The 21,423-nt window shown below is 48.3% G+C and overlaps 1 protein-coding gene across 2 annotated transcripts in view; it reads left to right on the top strand.

Annotated features, from left to right (window-relative positions):
* LOC118089440 (peroxidasin homolog) overlaps window positions 1–17,991 on the top strand; it is a 56,968-nt gene extending 38,977 nt beyond the window's left edge. For both annotated transcript variants that reach the window (XM_035124116.2, XM_060277348.1), the window contains exons 14-23: window positions 610–766; window positions 2,660–2,768; window positions 4,248–4,405; window positions 5,691–7,194; window positions 8,834–8,968; window positions 10,451–10,659; window positions 12,284–12,398; window positions 14,150–14,243; window positions 15,240–15,359; window positions 16,114–17,991. In XM_035124116.2, coding sequence (XP_034980007.2) covers window positions 610–766; window positions 2,660–2,768; window positions 4,248–4,405; window positions 5,691–7,194; window positions 8,834–8,968; window positions 10,451–10,659; window positions 12,284–12,398; window positions 14,150–14,243; window positions 15,240–15,338 — 2,580 coding nt within the window. In that variant the 3' untranslated portion in view covers window positions 15,339–15,359; window positions 16,114–17,991. The remainder of the gene's footprint in view (window positions 1–609; window positions 767–2,659; window positions 2,769–4,247; window positions 4,406–5,690; window positions 7,195–8,833; window positions 8,969–10,450; window positions 10,660–12,283; window positions 12,399–14,149; window positions 14,244–15,239; window positions 15,360–16,113) is intronic.
* Window positions 17,992–21,423: the final 3,432 nt, after the last annotated feature.

Here is a 21,423-nt window from a genome sequence, read left to right as displayed (position 1 = left end):
TCTAGTTTTGAATGCCCTTCCACATTAGTAAAAGTCTTTTTAAAAATAAAATTAAAAAATCAACCTTTGAAATAGAAAAATAGCACACCTACTGATTTTCTATTTGCATTATGGTTTACTTGTCTTAGCGCAGTTGAACATTCACACATGTGATCCACCCCCCATGCATTCTGAGCTGGTACAGTCCATCCCACCCCATTCTCCTGTGTGCATAGGTAAAGGTAAAGGGACCCCTGATCATTAGGTCCAGTCGCAGACGACTCTGGGGTTGCGGCGCTCATTTCGCTCTACTGGCCGAGGGAGCCGGCGTACAGCTTCCAGGTCATGTGGCCAGCATGACTAAGCCGCTTCTGGCAAACCAGAGCAGCACACGGAAACGCCGTTTACCTTTCTGACGGAGGGGTACCTATTTATCTACTTGCACTTTGACGTGCTTTCGAACTGCTAGGTTGGCAGGACTCTGGGACCGAGCAACGGGAGCTCACTCCGTTGCAGGGATTCGAACCGCTGACCTTGTGATCGGCAAGCCCTAGGCTCTGTGTTCATAGCCTGGGCCAAAGCTGAACCTAGTCTATCCAAGCTCCAAAAACTCTTCCCCTTTCATACCAGGAAGGAATTCAGATCACGGAGAGTGGCAAGTTCCACATCAACAGAGAAGGGACTCTCTCCATCCGAGACCTGGGGATGGCTGACCAAGGGAGGTACGAGTGCGTAGCCAGGAACACTTTTGGGTTTACTTCCAGCACCATGCAACTGACAATCACAGGTGAGAGCCATCTTCCTTTGCACCTGCAGTGTTAGCCTGGTCGTGCAACCTTCCCCAAGCTGGCGCCCTCCAGCTGTTTCGGACAACAACTTCCACTGGCTGGCGCTGATGGGAGTTGTAGCTGGAGGGCGCCAGATTGGCAGAGGCTGGTCTAGTTGGAGCCAGTTTGCATGGCTGGCTTTTCTGCACCCCTGTACCCGCATACAATCTGTACCAACATACAGTCCTAGATCTACGTTTTCTTTTTAAAAAAATAGTTTTTATTTTATTTAAAAAGAAATATATGTACAACAAATTCAACTGCAAATCCATATAAAGAGATTGTTCTGAATCTCGAGATTTTCTCGCATCCCTTCCATGGGTCCTAATATCAACATTTACATCTGCATATCAATCTGTTATCCACTTTTTTATCAATTTGAGTTATCCATCGTTTTTGTTGTAAGGTGAGATTAAAATCCTCTAGATCTACATTTTCTAAGCAGGGCTGTCACCCAGTTACAGAAACCCTAGTTGATTTAACATGTACATTTTCTAGATGATTGATTAGATGGTTGATTAAATCTGCATACATTGTAAAATCCCCCCCCCCCTAAAACAAAAAGTTATTCTTTGCAGCTCCCTGCCTGTAGCCCCTTCTCTGGGTGACACAACACATAGGAAGCTTTCTTGTAATGAGTCACACCATGGCTCTATAGCTCTATATTGTCTACACGGACAGGCAGCAGCTCACTGGGTTTTCAGGTGGGAGTCTTTTCCAGCCCAACCTGGGGAAATCTTCTACGTGAAAGGCAGATCTCTGCCACCAATGTGTGTAGCGCAGAAGATTATGCCAAAGAGCAAGGGGAAGGCATTTATGGGTGCAAGAAAAAGCAAAACTCTTTATTCTTATTGTTCTGACATTTTTTTAAAAAAAATTAAAGTCTTTATTTCAATTCTTAAAAAACAGTAACAGGACATATAAAATCTTATCAAGAAAGAAAAAGAAGAAGAAAAAAGAGAACAGACAAATAAAATAGAAATTGACTCCCTACTGTTTATACACCGCCTCCCTTTTGATTAGCTTTCGCTTATCTTGCATTATCTGAGTTGTTATATACATACATTCTTTAAATCTCTTGCATATCTTTCAAGTCAAACAGATCACCAGTTCGGTATTAATGTTTTCTTTGATTAAATAGTCCTCAACATATTTCCATTCAATTTTAGCTTTCTCCTTAGGGATATTCCTAATTGCTGCAGTCATTTTGGCTAGGTTCATAAATTCCACCAGTTTTCCCTGCCATTCAAGAACCGTCAGAATCTTTTCTCCCTTCCAATTCTGAGCAATGAGGAGCCTAGCTGCTTCGCAGGCATACAAGAGTATATTCTTTCTATCTTCTGGAATATTAACAAAAATAGTTCTGGTTTCTTTTCAAACGTTATTTTTAGCATCTTTTTTAATTCATCATAAATTGTATTCCAAAATTTATCAATTTTCACGCATTGCCACCAGCAGTGATCATAGCTGCCATTTTTTTCCTGGCATTTCCAGCATTTGTTTGAATTATTTTTATATAATTTGGCAATTTTTTTCTGGAGTCAGATGCCACCTGTAGACTAACTTTAGCATATTCTCCTTTATCCCTGCACACGCTGTAAATCTCATCCCCTCCCTCCATAATTTGTCCCACTGATTGCTAAATATAGGCCTCCCAATGTGTTCTGACATTTTCATGTTCAGAACAAACTCAAAATATGTGCCAGGAACTGGTGTTTTGGGTTGTAAGGTTACTGTTTTAAAGGCAAATGGTTCTAAAATGGAAGTGGTTTAAATTTTAAATCTCTCTCTCTGCACTCCACCCCCCCCCCCCCCCGGCCACCGCCACCACCACCTTTGTGGTTTTAAAAAAGCTACGAACATTGGCAGAAGTGGGGACACCTTTGTAGCTACCTCGATCCAAGAAGCCATCAGCAGTGTGGACCACGCCATCAATTCTACGCGCGCCGAGCTGTTTAGCAAGTAAGACCGTTTGGAGAATGAACTCACACGGGAGCAGGTGGGAAGGCCACACACATGCAGAAGCCATTTTGTGGGGGGGAGGGCAGTTTTGCGGTCATTTCCCACTCTAGACACATCAAAGAAGCAATTCAGTTAAACGCGTTGCAAATTTCATACAGAGAAATCCCGTTAGCGAAAAACGGGACTCCACAGCGCCATCTGGTGTCATAGTGTTATAATGCATATAAAGCACTATCTTTAAAAATGTAGCAGAATTCCCAATTGTCACTCAGCCAGGGACTTCACAGGAAGTAGGAATTCCCATGCAAATGGAAAATAGAGCAGGAATGGGCTGCATTCTGCCTGTCTGTGATCAGGAAATGGAAATGAGCCAAGCAAATTCAATCCTTAACATCACTGTTTTCTTAAGTCTGCAAACAACACATACCGTATTTTTCGTGTATAACACGGCCCCATGTATAAGACGCTGCCTATTTTGGGGGGGGGGGGTTCAAACTTAAGAAAATGGGGGGAGATTGCCCAGAGATGTTGAGGGGTTTTTTTGGGGGGGTGGACCAGAGTTGTTGAGTTTTTTTAGGGGCGATATTCCCAAAAATTACTCACCCGCTGCCGGCATAAGCCGCAAATCACCCGCACTATTGCCGCAGCGACAGCAAATAAACACCAGCCCTTTTTGCAGCCACCAAGAACACCGCTGGCAATCTCCAGCTAGCGGAACCAAACAATCCTATATCACCAATATGAACTGACCATGTGTAAAGCACACTTTCCCGTTTTTTAGCATTCTTTTTTTGGGGGGAACCTCATCCTAATACATGGAAAAGTACAGTAGTTTTCATGTTTCCTCGGCATGGAAATGAACATAAAGAGTTGTGTAACCCACACTGAATAGCAGACAGGAAGACAAATAATGCAGTATTTTTCAGAAACCAAACTGCAGCAGAAGCGGCGCTGATTGCGATGCATGCAAGTGGGAACGGAAACTGCCATTTTCTCGCTTCCCTAACTGAAAGTAAAAATAACAAGTGGGAGCTGCGACAAATTGTTCCAGTGTGGCCTGCTCTTTTTCAGGCTACTCCATTCCACTCTCCTCCCCTAGTTTTCTATTTCCTGCCCCAATAGTCAGCCAGCATTGTGTGACCACTGAGAATGCTCAGTCATCCCTGGAGAGCTTTGGGGGTCCCTCCCTCCCACCTCCAAGGCAATAATCCTATACCCACTCAATTGGAAGGAAGCCCCGTTGAACTGAACGGGACTTTCCTTGGAGTGGAAAGGTTGCTTCCCCCCTGCATAGCTTGGGGTTCCCCCAAGCCTGCTGATATCGCCCTCTTGTGGACGGGAGGAACACAGCCATTTTGGCTGCATTTAGGACCAGCACATTTGAGAACTTGGATTGCTATTCATATCTCAGCTGATAATGCAGAGGCTTTTGGGAAATGTGATGGCACTTAAAAATGTCTTTCTGTCCTCTCCGGACAGGCGACCCAAAACTCCTAATGAACTGCTGGCTCTTTTCCGTTACCCGCGGGATCCATACACCATTGAGACAGCTCGGGCCGGAGAGATCTTCGAACGGACCCTGCAGCTCATCCAGGAGCATGTGCAGCAAGGCTTGGTTGTGGACATGAACGGAACAGGTAATAAAGGCACCACTGAGCAGCAGCAACAAACCATAAAAGCCTGTTATGTCTCTGTTATGGCACCCTAGATATGGAAATCACTCCCACTAGAGGCCACACACATTAGCAGCTTATCAGTGTCAATTCAAGACGTTGTCCCCCCCCCCCCTTTGGGTGTACAGGGGACTGAGTTAAGGAACTGGTGTGTCTGCTGCTGAGATTCCATCCTAGAATTGCTTTTCTGGTTTTTATTTGGACGTATACCGCATTTTTGGATGCGGGTGGCACTGTGGGTTAAACCACAGAGCCTAAGGCTTGCCGATCAGAAGGTCAGCAGTTCAAATACCCGTTGCTCGGTCCCAGCTCCTGCCCACCTAGCAGTTTGAAAGCACTTCAAAGTGCAATTAGATAAATAGGTACTGCTCTGGCAAGAAGGTAAACGGTGTTTCCGTGCTCTGCTCTGGTTCGTCAGAAGCGACTTAGTCATGCTGGCCACATGACCTGGAAACTGTACGCCAGCTCCCTCAGCCAATAAAGCGAGATGAGCACCGCAACCCCAGAGTCGGTCACAACTAGACCTAATGGTCAGGGGTCCCTTTACCTTTACCTATACTGCATTTTAACGAAATATTCATGGGCCTAGAAACCTTTGGGCTGAGAAGAAGGCTAGAAGGACCTCTCTGTGGTCACTCCTTTGCCTTAAGAAGTCATACCGTATTGGCCTGAATATAAGCCTCACTTTCCCCCCAAATTCCAATCATGAAAAGTTAAAGTGTGGCTTATAATTGCGAACGTACGCCATCGGCAAAGCGGCGTGGCTCCCCCCCACCCCAGGAAGCAGCCCAGGAGTGCAGGGCAACAGTGCCCAGCCCGCCCACCACTCCCAAGCCTCCCCCAAGCTGTTGGAACAAATGGGGGGAGGGGAGGCCCCCGGCAAAGCAGTGCGGCTCCCCCCCCCCATAGAGCAGCCTGGGAGCACGGGGCAACGGCGTCTGTCCCATCCGCAGCTCCCAAGCCACCGAATTTGAAAGGTGTGGCTTATTTGCGGATACAGCTTATATTCAGGCCAATACGGTAGCTCATATGTAATTAGAATTTCCTTCTGCAGGACTAGGCATTTGCTAGAAACTTTAAAAATGAATATAAACCTGCGAGGATTTAGGGAACGTTCCAGATATCCTGGAATTATTAGCCTCACAATCTGGTTGTGAGATTTGCAATATTAGAAAAAGGAATTTGTTTTGTAGTGAATGCTTGTTCAGATTCTAATCCATTGGGTAACGCTCTGGGAGTGGTCTTTCAGGGTACCGCTACAACGACCTGGTCTCCCCGCACTACCTGAACATGATCGCCAACCTGTCTGGGTGCTCTGCCCACCGCCGCACCCCCAACTGCTCCGACATCTGCTTCCACAGGAAGTACCGGACCCACGACGGCTCGTGCAACAACCTCCAGCACCCCATGTGGGGAGCCTCCCTCACCGCCTTCGAGCGCCTGCTCAAGCCGGCCTACCAGAACGGGTTCAACTTGCCCAGAGGCTTCTCTCTGGCCGATGACTCCCGGGAGCTCCCCCTGCCGCTCCCTCGCTTGGTCTCGACCGCCATGATTGGCACTGAGACCATCACGCCCGACGACCAGTTCACGCACATGCTGATGCAGTGGGGCCAGTTCCTGGACCACGACATGGACCAGACCGTGGCGGCCATCAGCATGGCCCGCTTCTCAGACGGAGCGTCGTGCAGCCAGGTGTGCACCAACGACCCCCCCTGCTTCTCCGTCATGATCCCAGAAAACGACCCGCGGGTGAGGAACGGACACTGCATGTTCTTTGTCCGCTCCAGCCCCGTGTGCGGCAGCGGGATGACCTCTCTGCTGATGAACTCCGTGTATGCCCGGGAGCAAATCAACCACCTCACATCTTTCATCGACGCATCCAACGTCTACGGGAGCACGGAGCACGAGTCTCTGGAGCTGAGGGACCTCAGCAACCAGAGGGGGCTCCTGAAGGAAGGCCAGGTGGTCCCCAGCTCCGGGAAGCACCTCCTCCCCTTCGCCGTGGGGCCTCCCACCGAATGCATGCGGGACGAGAGTGAGAGTCCCGTCCCATGTTTCTTGGCCGGCGACCACCGAGCCAACGAGCAGCTGGCCTTGACTTCCATGCACACCCTGTGGTTCCGGGAGCATAACCGTGTGGCTGCCAAGCTCCTGGCCCTGAACCCTCACTGGGACGGGGACACCATCTACCACGAGGCTCGGAAGATTGTGGGGGCCGAGATGCAGCACATCACTTACACGCACTGGTTGCCCAAGATCTTCGGGGAAGCCGGGATGAAGGTCTTAGGGGAGTACAAAGGCTACGAGCCCAACACAAACGCAGGCATCCTGAACGCCTTCGCCACAGCTGCCTTCCGCTTTGGCCACACCCTCATCAACCCTCTCCTCTACCGGCTCAATGAAACTTTCCAGCCCATCCAGCAGGGCCACATCCCTCTTCACAAGGCCTTCTTCTCGCCGTTCAGGATCACCCAGGAAGGCGGCATCGACCCGCTTCTCCGCGGACTCTTCGGGATCCCCGGGAAAATGCGAGTGCCTTCCGAACTCTTGAACATGGAGCTGACCGAGAAGCTCTTTTCCATGGCCCATTCCGTCTCTCTGGACCTGGCAGCCATCAACATCCAGAGGGGGCGCGACCACGGCATCCCCCCTTACAACGATTTCCGGGTCTTCTGCAACCTCACGTCCGCGCAGGAGTTCGACGACCTCAAGAACGAGATTAGGAACCTCGAGATCAGGGAGAAGCTCAGGAGGTAGGGCAAAGGGCACCCGAGAGGTCAGCGATAATTGTAACCGACTCTCCTTTAGGTATCTCCTTTGTGCAACAACCAAACTCCAGCCTTCCTGCTCCCCCCCCCAACAGCACATGAGACCATTTACTTCTGTTGCTCTAGGTCGGGGGCAGATAACCTGTGGCTCCAAATGTTGCTCGCTAACAACTCCCACCCTCCCTGATCGTAGGCACCACTAGGAGAGGCTGGTGGGAGTCAAACTCCTATAGCCTCTTGAGGCTCACAAATTACATTGCCTTTAGCAACAGAAGTGAATAACTCAACACACAAAGAGATTGTAGTGTTTACATGCCTCCATTCCTTGTCAGGCTGCAGTCCATAGCAAGCGTTGACTCAGTTGCTACAAGTATCTTGAAGATTGCCCAACGTATATCTGCACTGCAAACCTATCCTGGTTTTATGCTGCTTTAAGAGTCAAATCAAGGGACGCGGGTGGCGCTTGAGCTGAACCACTGAGCCTAGGGCTTTCCGATCAGAAGGTTGGCGGTTCGAATCCCCGCGACAGGGTGAGCTCCCGTTGCTCGGTCCCAGCTCCTGCCAACCTAGCAGTTCGGAAGCATGTCAAAGTGCAAGTAGGTAAATAGGTACTGCTCTGGTGGGCAGGTACGGTAAACGGCGTTTCCGTGTGCTGCTCTGGTTTCGCCAGAAGCAGCTTAGTCATGCTGGCCACATGACCCGGAAAAACTCTCTGCGGACAAACGTCAACTCCCTCGGCCAGTAAAGCAATATGAGCGCCACAACCCTGGAGTCGTTCGCAACTGGACTTAACTATCAGGGGTCCTTTACCTTTTTAAGAATCAAATCAGATGTGACAGGAGAGACTGGTGATTAGATATCCTAACTTTTTAAAACTTTTTTTTCTAGGAGGGAGACTATTTTTATCAGAGCAGCTATGGTGGTATTGCGGACTATTTAATCCCCACAACACAACCATTTCCCCATAGTAAGCAAGATATAAGTATCCATATGGACACTCCAGAGTTTCAGACTGTGCTTCTGGGACCCTATCCTTGCAAAGCAGATGCCCTGTCACTGAGCCACAGATGTTCCCAATTTGCATTACGGAAAGAACATGGGGGAGGGCTGAATACCTCCTACCCCGGCATTGCCCCTCTGATCAAACATGGATCCCCACACACTGGCTTCAAAGCAGCAGCAACCACAACAATAGTGCCGAAAGATCTTAACACGGATCTGCCATGTCTGTAATGCCTCTTTTGGCCCTGACCTGTCATGGCTTCCCCCAAAGAATCCTGGGAACTGCAGTTTGGTGTGTGTACTTCAGATTGTCCACTAGAGGCACCCTGCACCCTTCACAAAATTACGATTTCCCCTCAGGTCTTTTTAAGCCATACTGCAGTTACCCTCCTAGGTCAGTATGGGGAAGAGACTGTGGCCCTCCAAATGCTATTGAACTACAGCTCCCATCATTCCAGACCATGGGCCGTGCTAGTTGGGGGCTGATGGGAGTTAGAGTTCAGCAACATCTGCAGGGCCACAACCTTCCCACAAAACATACAAACACACATCTGTTTTGGACAGGTGGGACCAGGCAAACTTTTGCTCCACCAGCTGATCTCTTTCCCCTCTCCCTTTGCAGTTTATATGGAATTACGAAGAACATTGACTTGTTTCCGGCACTGATGGTGGAGGACCTCATCCCAGGCACCAGAGTGGGGCCGACCCTCATGTGCTTATTAGCGACTCAGTTTCGAAGACTCAGAGATGGAGACAGGTAAGCCACGTCTGGCAGCCCTAGTGTAAAGACCATAGCTGCCAAGTCTTCCGTATTCCATGGGAAACCCCCGTTTTTCCAGCTGCTCCCAGCCGAAAAACGGATTTTTTTGTTTCCCCCCGGTTTATTCTGGCACGGTGGCCATTTTAGAACTGGGCGGAGCATGCTCAGAAGTGACTTTTGATGCTGCTTTGCCCAGTTCCAAAATGGCTGCAGCGCGACTTCTGGTGCGGCAGCCATTTTGGAACAGGGCAGAGCAGCATCAAAAGTCGCTTCTGAGCATGCTCCGCCCAGTTCCAAAATGGCGACAGCGCTACTTCCGGTCTGCTACTTCCGGTCCAGTCCCTTATTTCTCAGACCGGAACTTGGCAGGTATGCTATAGACATGTTTGTCTATGGTGATATCTCATTCACCTATATAAACACTTGCTGCTGTGCTTGTGCTGCAATAAACCTGCATGCATAAACATTCCACATTTACCTGTTAGGATTTTGCGTACCCGATGCTGGGTAGTGTGATTAGTATAAATCACACGAGATGTCTGAGAAGAGTGTGGGAACGGAAGACTGTCTTATCTCTTCCGTCTGAGCGTGTTATTGTTACTTTACTTTCACTTTTGCTGTATGCAACAGTCTTGTTCTGCCTGAGCCGGAGAACACAGACGTGATTATGGATCCTCTGTACCTAGTGTGAATAAAACGTAGTTTAGACCTACGGATGTCTTCTTCTTCTTGCTGTGAAATGCCAGAAGACCTGTGTGCACTTTTCCAAGGAGGAGTTTTGCAGAGAGGCACTCTGAAATAAAGGGAATGCAATTCCAGAGACGTGTCTTCCCGGATACGCTCAGAGGTACTGGGGGTCTGCCGTCCCCCGTCCCCCCCAGGAGTGCATTCCGACATTACCAGCCTGTACACCAGAGATTAAGATTCTTCTGATAACAATTTTTATTAGTTTTCAACTACAATAATCCAATAATAGCCTCATTATAACAATGCCAAATTATAATACAATCATTAATACCAATCATTCAGATGCCAAATTATACAATTTAGGTGGCCCCCTGCATGCTAGAATTGATGGTTTGATGATTTACTTTATTTCTGCGTTCCAAAAGCTTATTACAGTAATTCCAATTACACTCCAGTCAAAATAGCAATCCTTTAACGACTTCCATTCGTACTGACACATTAAATGATTGGTAAACCTACAGATTAAGACTCTGAAGGCCTCTGGGTGTCATAGAATCGGAGAGTTGGTAGGGACCCTTGGGGGTCATCTAGTCCAACCCCCTGCAATGCAGGCTAGCCATCCAATCTTAGACTCCTATCAGCCCATAGCATGGCCAGGGGTAAAGGATGATGGGAGGCTGCCATTGAAACAGCACCCTGAGGACCAAAGGCTCCCCAGCTTGTCCTCGCATCCCTTGCTTGCTGTTTACAGGTCCCATCGCTGATGCTCTTGCGTGCAATTTCCCCCATCAGGTTTTGGTACGAGAACCCAGGTGTGCTCAGCCCTGCCCAGCTCACGCAGATAAGGCAGGTGTCTCTCGCCCGCATCATCTGCGACAACAGCGACCACATCAGGCAGCTGCAGAAGGATGTTTTCCAGGTTGCAGCCTACCCACAGGGCATGGTCAGCTGCGATGAGATCCCAGAAGTGGATCTGCGCCTCTGGCAGGACTGCTGTGAAGGTAACGTGATGGGGACGGGAGGGGAAATTGTGGGTTTTGAAAGGTCGCTGTTTTTCGGTTCTCGTACTGTTTTGAAAAATTGAAATTTCAGAGATTTGCTTCCAAATGTGAAATGAATCAAATTTCTTCTTGCATTCCTAGTTGTGGCAAGTGCCACCTGCCTAAAGGCTTATTTCTGTAAGGTAAAAAAGGTAAAGGACCCCTGGACTGTTAAGTCCAGTCAAAGGCGACTCTGGGGTTGTGGCGCTCATCTCGCTTTCAGGCCGAGAGAGCTGGCATTTGTCCACAGACAGCTTTCCGGGTCATGTGGCAAGCAGGACTAAACCGCTTCTCACAACGGAACACTGTGATGGAAGCCACTGTGATGGAAACGCCATTTACCTTCCTGCCACAGCAGTATCTATTTATCTACTTGCACTGGTGTGCTTTTGAACTGCTAGGTAAACATTCACATCCACCATACCTGTTCAACCTGGATGTTTGTAAGCAAATTATTAGAGAGGTGCGCCTCTCCCCATATGAACCGACTCAGACCCTGCCATCATCATCTGACGCTCTTCTTCATGTGCCTCCTCCACAAGAGGTCTGGGGGGGGGGCGTGGCAACACAAAAACAGGGCCTTTTCTGTAGTGGCTCCCATTTGTGGAATGCTCTTCTCAGGCGCAATCATTTAGGCGCCAGGTGAAAACAGTCCTCTTCAACCCAGCCTTTGGCCTTCTTTTAAGTGTGTTTGTGGGAGGAGGTGGGGTGAGCGGGGTCATTGGTGTGCTTTGTTCTTGTTTTTATTATGTATTTTGTGTTATCTTGCATTTTATGCTGTGAACCACCCTGGGATCTACCGATGGTGGTATACAAATTTAATAATAATTAATAATAATAATAAGGCTTCCTTTTCAAGATGAAGTGAAGCCTGAAAAAGTCACCCTCCACCTCCCCCTGCTCAGAAGCTGCTAAACTTGGAACACTAATATGATAGATATTTTGGGGGGTGGGCATGTGTTTCTGAGCTTTTCATTTTTATATATATTTTCAAAAGTTTTTATTTACTTTTCCAAGTTTATACATTTCATTAGTTTTACAATCAATTTAACATTTCAAAATTTGACTTCCCTTCTTTCTATGGTTCCTTAATTTAAAGGGGGGGGGGCGGAAATCTTCCGCATATCCAAATTCCTTTCACTTGCTCATTTAATTATCTACTGTGCTTATATAGTCCTGTGAAACTGCAGATTATTACAATAATCCTGCTAGTGTTTTTATCTGTTTACTATTTACCTGTAAATATTCAACAAACCATTTCCATTCTTTTATAAGAAGTTTGTTAATCTTGATTTCTTACTCTTCCGGTAAGTTTCACCATTTCTGCATATTCCATGAGTTTTGGGCAAAAAAAATCCAGCCTGGTCATAATGAATTACCTCTTTTAATACCAATTTCAACCTATTTGCTAATATATTTGCAAAAAGTTTATAATCTTCATTCAACAGAGATATAGGTCGTTAATTTTTTAGCTGCTCGGGCTCCCTGTCTTGTTTTTGAATCAGAGTTATATAAGCATTCTTCCAGTGTTTCTGAGCCTTTCAAACCCTGCTGCCTCGAACTCACACCTTCCTCTTCCCCCCAGACTGCAGGACACGGGGCCAGTTTAGGGCCCTCTCCCAACAGTTCCGAAACAAAAGATCTTCTGGCTTCAGCTACCCAGAAGAAAACCCTTCCAAGGCCAAGCCTGAAGATCAAAGGTGAGCTGCAGAGTCGTCACTTTTTCTTCACAAATCATTTTATTTGATTTCACAAATATGAATTTAGAGCCATACCAAATACACATCCATGTAGAGAGATTACTCTGAGATTACACTCCCCCCCCCCGCCCCCATTCTCTCCATGGTTTCTGTTGTCAACCTTTTCAACTGCATATTATTTCGTAATCTATATTCCATGTCTATCCATATTGTCCATAGAATTTGTTACATTACAAGTGAGATTAAAATCCTGCTCATGTTTTCATCTGCTTACAGTGGTCTCCTAAATAAATGATAAACGTTTCCCATTCTTTCTTGAATTTCTTGTCTTCCTGGTCTCTGAGTTTTCTGGTCAGTTTTGCCATTTCAGTGTAGTCTAACAGCTTAGTTTGCCATTCTTCTCTGGTAGGGATTCTTTTTTCTTTCCATCTCTGGGCTAATAGCATCCGTGCTGCTATTGTCGCATACATGAAGAGTCTTTTCTGTTCCTTTGGAATGTCGGTACCTATAATTTCGAATAGAAAGGCTTCTGGTTGTTGTTTTTTACAAAAGTTATTTTAAACTTTTTCTATTCATTATATGAATAGAAGGCCTGGAAACAATGCCTTATGAGGAACGGCTTAGGGAGCTGGGTATGTTTAGCCTGGAGAAGAGAAGGTTAAGGGGTGATATGATAGCCATGTTCAAATATATAAAAGGATGTCATATAGAGGAGGGTGAAAGGTTGTTTTCTGCTGCTCCAGAGAAGCGGACATGGAGCAATGGATTCAAACTACAAGAAAGAAGATTCCACCTAAACATTAGGAAGAACTTCCTGACAGTAAGAGCTGTTCGGCAGTGGAATTTGCTACCAAGGAGTGTGGTGGAGTCTCCTTCTTTGGAGGTCTTTAAGCAGAGGCTTGACAGCCATCTGTCAAGAATGCTTTGATGGTGTTTCCTGCTTGGCAGGGGGTTGGACTGGATGGCCCTTGTGGTCTCTTCCAACTCTATGATTCTATGATTCTATATCATTTCCCAGAAAGCCTTTATTACCATACATGACCACCGCATATGATAAAAGGTACCTTCTTTTTCTTTACATTTCCAGCAGGTATTTGCACCTGTTTGATATATTTTTGCTAGTTAAATACCAGCAGTACAACTTTTCTTTCAGTGTACAACATGCCATGAATTTCAAATCCATTTTCCATAACCTTTCCCAATCTGAAATCTGAATATTATGCCCCAAATCCCTTTTTCTTGCTGCTGCATAAAATGCCAAAGTTGCGCCCGCTCTGATAATTCTGTGCCAGGTTGCTTGGATAGCATTTGCAAAGCAGGCAGGTGTTCAAGGTTTTGAACTTTTGGATCTTGTATGTTGGACCCAATCAACCAGGGCCGTCTCAAGCCGGTCAGGCGCCCTGGCGCGGAGGGCGCAGCACGCAGCACGGCTTCCACACGGCTTCGCCGCGCAGCGCCCTCCTGCCGGCCCAGCGCCCTGGCGCCCCGCGCCACCGAGACTACCCCTAGAGCCGGGCCTGCAACCAACACCTGATTGTGCTTCCTGGGGCAATGGGCGGCCGGTGGGGGGACAGGGCAAGGAAGGAGAAGGCACGATTACCCTCCAGTGGAGGTTCAAAATTTGAAGAAGGCCGATTGCGCATCCTACCCAACCTCAGCATCCCTTTGCCTTGCTCATAGCAGGAGAGAGCAGTCACCTGGACACGCCCCTCAAATGAAGCCCCGCCTCTTTTTTCTACCTTTTCTTGCAGGGTGGAGGAACCTTCTCAGAACCCCCCCTCAGAGGAGGACCTCGAGGCATTAGTCAATGAACTGGGAAAAACCATCTCCTCTCTTCAGAGAAAGGTAGACTTTGCCTGCGTACCCACCAAACATTTAAAATGCATTCTTTTCTTGGAGCGTATGGGGTGTTAGGGGGAGGGATGGTGCCCCTGGTGGGGGCATGCCATGCTCTTTCTGGTGCAGGCCTGCTCTCAGCTCTCACCTTTGGCTCCTGGAAGCTGTCAGCATGAGGCAGCAGCCACACCACGGGAAACGGCTTTGACTGGTTGGCTAAACCAGGTAAGGGTAGCCTTTGGGTCTCAAACCGTCAGTGAGTATCTGCATGCAAATACAGGCTCCGGCGGATTCAGCTGACAAGACCAAGAGCGGGTCCAATTAGGGGCAGAGGAGGGGAGTGTGGAGGGGATCACCACTGGGGGGGGTGACAAAATGCTGGGCAGCACTCACCGCAGGGCCTGCAGCACACCTGAGCCACACATCTCTCCTGGGAGTGACACAGTGGCTTGGGCGCCCACAGGCTCCACGCTGCCCCAAACGGCCCGTCCGCCGGCTCCCCCTCAGGTGTAGGGCGGCTGAGCGGGCGGAGGCAGGCAGACTTCTTGGAGGCCCAGTGGAACGTCCTGCCCTGGCTGGCCCCGCCCTGCAGGCAGCTGGCCCCTCCCCTGGGCACACACGCCTCCCCAGGCGCCCAATCGGCTTGCTCTGCCGCTGGGTCCAACAGTCAGGAAGGTTGTATCTGCATGTGCTGCAGAGAGAAGTGGAGGGTGGGTGGGGCTCATCCACCTGGGAAGGGAGCCCATCTAGGAGGAGGAAAACTCTGATCCTAAACCTCCACTGCCTGGTGGGAGATCTTTGGGCGGAGAAAAGGCTGAGGAGTAAACCCTTCACAAATCCAGACCAGGCTCCCTAAGGCAGTTGGATGGTGCCTTGCATGCCCCCTTCCAGCAACTCCTGCAGCCAAGCTGGTGCCAAACGTAGACCAACAATCTCTGGAGGGCCACATATTGCATCCCCATCTTTGAATGCAGTTGCTAACCCTCTTGTTTCCTCCGCTGTCAGGTTAACAGCTTGGAAAGTCAGCTGAGACTGCATCCAAGAAGCACCACAGCCAGATATGGCTGGCAGCAGAAGAGTGGAGCCGCATTGAGGAAAAGATGACCCACTCTGCACGGTGCTAATGTGAGAAGAAAATCCATGCTGAAAGTGTGTGTGTGTGTGTGTGTGTGTGTGTGTTATGGGGCAGTTGCTGAAGGCAGCTGGAGTTTCAAGAGCCCCTTTTGCGGTAGCAAACCTGTGTTATTGTGTGTTTGTCAACCTTTCTGCCTTGCTTATGGGTTTCCCAGAGGCACCTGACTGGCCCCTGGAGAAGGAATGGTGGCCTAGACAGGCATTTCATAGAATCCTAGAACTGTAGAGTTAGAAGGGACCGCGAAGGTCATCTAGTCCAACCCCCTGCAGAGCAGGAATCTTTTGCCCAACGTGGGGCTGGAACCCACAACCCTGAGATTAAGAGCCTCATGCTCTACTGACTGAGCTATTCGGTTTGGTGCAGTAGGACGCCTCTCGGGCTCAGCCATCTTCCCCTGAATTTTCAGCTTTTCTTAAATGGGGAGTGTGGGGGAAATTAAAAATATGAGATGTACTCCTGCCAGCATTCTGGCCAATGGGCTTGGTATTTCTTGAAATACAATTACATTTAATTAACATAATTTAATATTTTGGAACTCATCCAAATTATATTTAGGTGTCCTGTGCCCCAGTGCAAATGGTTCTGGTTGTCAGCATCAGCAGAGCGGGAACCTGTGCAAATGCAGGTTTTCCCATCCTGCAAGGAACCAGCCCATCGCTCCACAATCAGGACTTATTGTGCCATCTGAAAAGAACTCCCTGGCTTCAGTTTTAATGCACCTCTGCCCTGTTTTGTCCTCCTCAGGCTGTTTCGCAAACTGTCGTCAAGATGCACTAGCTGTTCCCCCCAAGAAAAGCCCATTTTCCTTCAATTGAGACCCTCACTGTCAGCATCATTACGACCAAGGGTCCGTCGAAATCTGGTCATCCTCTCTGGACTACTGTGCTTCTCTGAACCCCTCACCCTCTGCACTGATAAGCCACAGACTCCCCAGATCCGCATACTTCCCCTTGCCTCATCAAGGAATGACGTATTCTTGGCTTCTACACTGTCCAGAGCAATTTCCTTCTGGAATCTCCTAGGGCAACACTTCCTCTCTTTAAAGCGCTTGGCTAAGAATGGTGAACGCTGCTTCAGAATAAATCCCATCACCCAGGGAAGCTCTCCTTCCCATTTTTTGCAAGCCATCCTGCCCCATCCATCCTTTCGCAGAGGCACCATCACAAAGCGCCGTGACGCTGGGGCCTGAGCAAAGCCCACGTTTGCTGTGCGCACAGGCCTGTGAGGAAGAAAAAATCCGAATCGCTGAGCAACTGATGAACCAAGAAGAGCTTTCGACAGCAGGCTGCAGCATCCAACAAGAAGGGGCACGTCTGTCGGAAACGGCCCCCTGCCATGCCAGGTGCAAAGCCAGCCGTGTTGAAAAGCACAGGCGGGAAGAGGTGGACTGAACTCTCCCTTAGGCCTCCTGCTTCTCAACAATCGCTTCGAAGCTACGGGTGAAAATTTGAAAGAAACGCCCCAACCGGGTGGATACACGCTTGGATACTTGAGCAGATGCTGAACTTGCTTCTCCTTGGGCTACATTCCAACAGCTGCTTCTGCCCTTTTTGACAAAAGGCACTTCCACCCGCCCCAAAACTTCCGGGAGGCTTTTGGTCGGCTGGCACAACAACCAACGGTGTTGTGAGCAGGGTTCTCATTAGCAAAGCATCTCCGCAGACTGTTCTTTGATGCAGATCTGGTTTCCATTCAGGGGCCCGGTAACCTGCCCAGACAATCTCAGGGCGCTTCCAGACGGTTGCTGTTTCATTCACATACTGGCAAGTTCATGTTGAGTAATCAAAGTTGATTGGGCGCTCTGGCACAACATAGGAAGCTGCCGTAGACCATTGGTCCCTCTAGATCTGTGCTGACTGGCAGTGGTTTTCTCAGTTTTCAGGTAGGAGTCTCTCTCAGCCCTGCCTGGAGATGTCCCTTCCAACTCTACAATTCTATGATTCTATACACCGGAAGAAGGTGAGGGATAACGCTGGCTTTGCATCGACGCCATCTAACCTCCCCACAAGCAAACTGGAGCAAATGCACATTAAGCAGCCAACTTTCCCCGGAGTGAAATAGCATTAAATAGCCAACATCAGACAGACAGCTGCCAACACACAACACCTGAGCTGTGGACACAGTCTTGTTCACACTGCAAGCAGTGTGCTCCCGCCACTGGTTTGGGAAGCAGTATGCACATGACATTGGCAGCAATCCCTTTCTGCCATTCCTTATGAAATACTGCATTTTGCCGTCTTTAGGGTTTGCCATATTTTGACGAGCAAAAAAGAGGTCGCTAGAACGACCCTCATTTTAAATAACCCTACTATATGTAGGCTCTGTGATATATTGCTGGGGGGGGGCAGGAGAACAGAAGAGGAAAGCAAGTCTTCAACCACCAGTTATGTCTCATGCAGAAATTATAGCCAGAGACATTTTGGCAAATTAAAAAAAAATCTACCAGGACAGAAATTTTGCCCCTGAAAAAGAGGGTGTGTCCTGGAAAAAGAGGACACATGGCAACCCTAGCACTTCTCCCCCCCCAAACCACCTTTGATCCAAATTGAGATAAAGAAGCAACCCAGCAGCATTTAAGCTAACAATGTGTACAGAAGTAAAATAAAAAAATTCCTTCAGTAGCACCTTAAAGACCAACTAAGTTTTTATTTTGGTATGAGCTTTCGTGTGCATGCACACTTCTATCTGAAGAAGTGTGCATGCACACGAAAGCTCATACCAAAATAAAAACTTAGTTGGTCTTTAAGGTGCTACTGAAGGAATTTTTTTATTTTACTTCGACCCAGACCAACACGGCTACCTACCTGTAATGTGTACAGAGGCTTGGTCTAATCTCCCTGCAAACAAGTCAGGATGAATGATCAATAAACAGGTCACCTGGAAGAGCCCTCAGCCTGCCCTGGCCTGCTGCAAACAGGTGGTGATTAGGAAACCTGAGTCAAAAACACATTGGAAGCAGGGACCGATTTTCCCCCTACCCCACCTGCTTCATCATTCCCATCCTATAGGAACATGAGCAAGTTGCCTTCTTCTCTCTTAGCACCAGCAGCCAATGAGCAAACATAGGAATTCCCTGGGTCAACATCAGGCACCCCCAAACTTCGGACCTCCAGATGTTTTGGACTACAATTCCCATCTTCCCCGACCACTAGTCCTGTTAGCTAGGGATCATGGGAGTTGTAGGACAAAACATCTGGAGGGCCACAGTTTGGGGATGCCTGGTCAACATCCTAAACCAGGGGTAGGCAACCTAAGGGCCATGGGCCAGATGCGGCCCAATCGCCTTCTCAATCCGGCCCGTGTTTTTACATGAGTAGAATGTGTCCTTTTCTTTAAAATGCATCTCTGGGTTATTTATATGGTCTGCCTGGTTTTTTTACATGAGTAGAATGTGTGCTTTTATTTAAAATGCATCTCTGGGTTATTTGTGGGGCATAGGAATTCGTTCATTTCGCCCCCCAAAAATATAGTCCGGCCCACCACATGGTCTGAGGGACAGTGGACCGGCCCATGGCTGAAAATGGTTGCTGACCCTGAAGCTGTCATGGTTTACCAGAAATAACCCTAGGCATTGCAGGTCTGCCTGGGAGCTAGCGCTCTCTAAGCACCATCTCAGAAATACTCTCCGCAATGGCTGGGGAGAAGCCATAACTGTGACATCGTGCCGTGGAAGCTACTGTAGCTAAGAGGCATCCTGCTAGGTGGCCCAGAGGCAAGTCTGTGGGCCTACTTTACCATAGAATTGGAAGGGACCCCGAGGGTACACATCTCCCTGCACCCTGCCCGCAGCCGTCCCTGGGTGGGCTCGAACCACCAACCTTCTGGTTAGCAGCAAGACACGCTAACCCCTTGTGCTACTTTGCTGCTGAAGCTCCAACCAGTGCGACATCTCCTCTGTATTTATTGCAATTGCGAGTTACTCTGACGCTTATCCTGGAAATACAAAACCAGGGTTTTTGACCTGGACTTGTGGTGCTGTCTATTTTGAGGTGCTTTTTTTTGTAATGGTGCTATTCTCCATCCACTGTGTTAGTTTATGATGCTCCATGTAATTCTTGGGTTCGGGTTGCCTTTGACTCTTCAGCTAAAAGGGATTACAAGCGATGGTGCTAAAAAGCATTGAGCTTATTGATTACTGATTTGTCCTTTCCCGGTTACCTTAACGTGTTCCTACTGTGTTCATTCCCCTACAATTCGAGGCTTATGAGAGGAACAAGGGAGGCGTTCGTGGTGAGTTCCGGCACCCCTTTTCCGAGAAAAAGAGCCCTTGTGTTAGGTATTCCTCGATTCACATGGGCACATTTTCTGGCATTTCTGGAGACACTGCCAGCAGGGGGTGCTATGGAGGCGGATCCTATCCACAAATTCTAGTTTCTTCTGAGTGGCTGGATAGTGTCAAGAGGAACTGGGTGATCTTAGAACCACAGTCCATTTCCTGTTGTACCTTGGCTGCTGCTGCTTCTAGTATGCTATCACTTCCTGTTAGGGAGCAGGGAGGTTAGGATTGTGCCAGGCAAAATACCAGGTGCACCCTCCTCCCAGGAGAGAGATGGCCCAAGCTGTGGAGATATCTCACTACTCTGCACATAATTATTTGTTAGACGCAACATGTGCACGGCTATTTTTTTGCTTGTGCCAAGTTTCAAACAGAGAAACCCGTAGGTGTAATTTGTTTAGCTTAGCCATGCAGCTCCTCTCTTGATTCCGCCCTCCAGTTTCCTTCAGCCAGAAACCCAAAGGTGATCGACAAGAAAATCTTTCAAAAAAATTCTGGATTTCTACATTATTGGAAATAAAACTATATGTGGAGAAAAAAATACATTTCTGTGTGTGTCTCTGTGTGTACTTCGAGCAAATTTCTTGCAGCCTTCTCCTGTTATAGTTTTACAGAGCAAAGCTGTGAAATGCATGCTCAGCTAGCTCGGTGGTTTAAGCACACACACCCAATCCTCAGATTATAAACAGACGTCCCACAAAAGGCATGGGCAAGGTCTGCAAAAGCTCTCTCCCACCATGAGATCGTGTTCTCTAATAGGTGGACATCAGAACATAAGACGTGCCTTACTGAATTGTGCCTTTGGCCCATCTAGTCCAGCATCCTGTTCTCACAGTGGCCAACAAGCAAGCAGCATTCGACCATAAGAACCCTCACCCCTCCTGTTAGAAGCCATAGTCAACAAAAATGGACCATTGGCAGTAGAACCATTGTTCATTTTTGTTGGCATAGGCAAGGCTCCCTCAGCCTCGGCCCTCCAGATGTTTTTGCCCTACAATTCCCATGATCCCTAGCTAGCAGGACCAGTGGTCGGGGTGATTGGAATTGTAGTCTCGAAACATCTGGAGGGCCGAGGTTGAGGAAGCCTGGCTCACGCCAACTTTCTTCATAGAAAGCCCCTATGGCACAATTGCTTCTGAGTAGGCATCTATAGGATGGCACTACCAGCTTATTAGGGAGTAAATCCCAGTCTCCGACGGACTCCAAAGCCCATGATGCAGTGTGACAGGAGCCAAAGCACGCAAGCGTAAAACATCTAGCATTTGTATAACAGAATATTCTGCACACTTCATCCATGGTCCTGCTCATAGTTCTTTGAGATGCTGTCCATTTGTGCACAGGTACACATACCTGGAGACTATGTTTAGGGCATGTAGTACAGGTCTAATACCATCCCACTGACAAAAATAAGAGCGGACGGGATGTGTGATAACGCTCAATATACTGTTTATGTCTCTCCAGATCAAGCGTCTTAGAATTTGCAGAATTCGAGTTTGCCCTCGAATTCTGCTTTGAAAATGACGCAGCTGGCGCCATGCCAAAGAGAAGTGAATTTAAACACACACTGCGCAACACCGTGGAAATGAGTGCTAATTTGAGGGCAGCTCAGAGCATGAGCAGAGCCGGTAATTAAGTGAGTTCCAGCTGCAACTGCCCTCAGCGGATGTGCTGGCAGGCCTGAACCCATGACTCCGGCTTGCAGCGAACAAGTTACACCAGATTGTCAGGTCTCACTTTTGGGCGTTCCCAGGAGCCTAGAAGCACACTCAGGTGTGCCA

This window comes from Zootoca vivipara, chromosome 7 (genome assembly GCF_963506605.1).
Source record: "Zootoca vivipara chromosome 7, rZooViv1.1, whole genome shotgun sequence".
NCBI classification, from domain to species: domain Eukaryota; kingdom Metazoa; phylum Chordata; class Lepidosauria; order Squamata; family Lacertidae; genus Zootoca; species Zootoca vivipara.
Note: the sequence above shows the minus strand (reverse complement) of the source record. Positions and strands in the feature narration are given on the sequence as shown.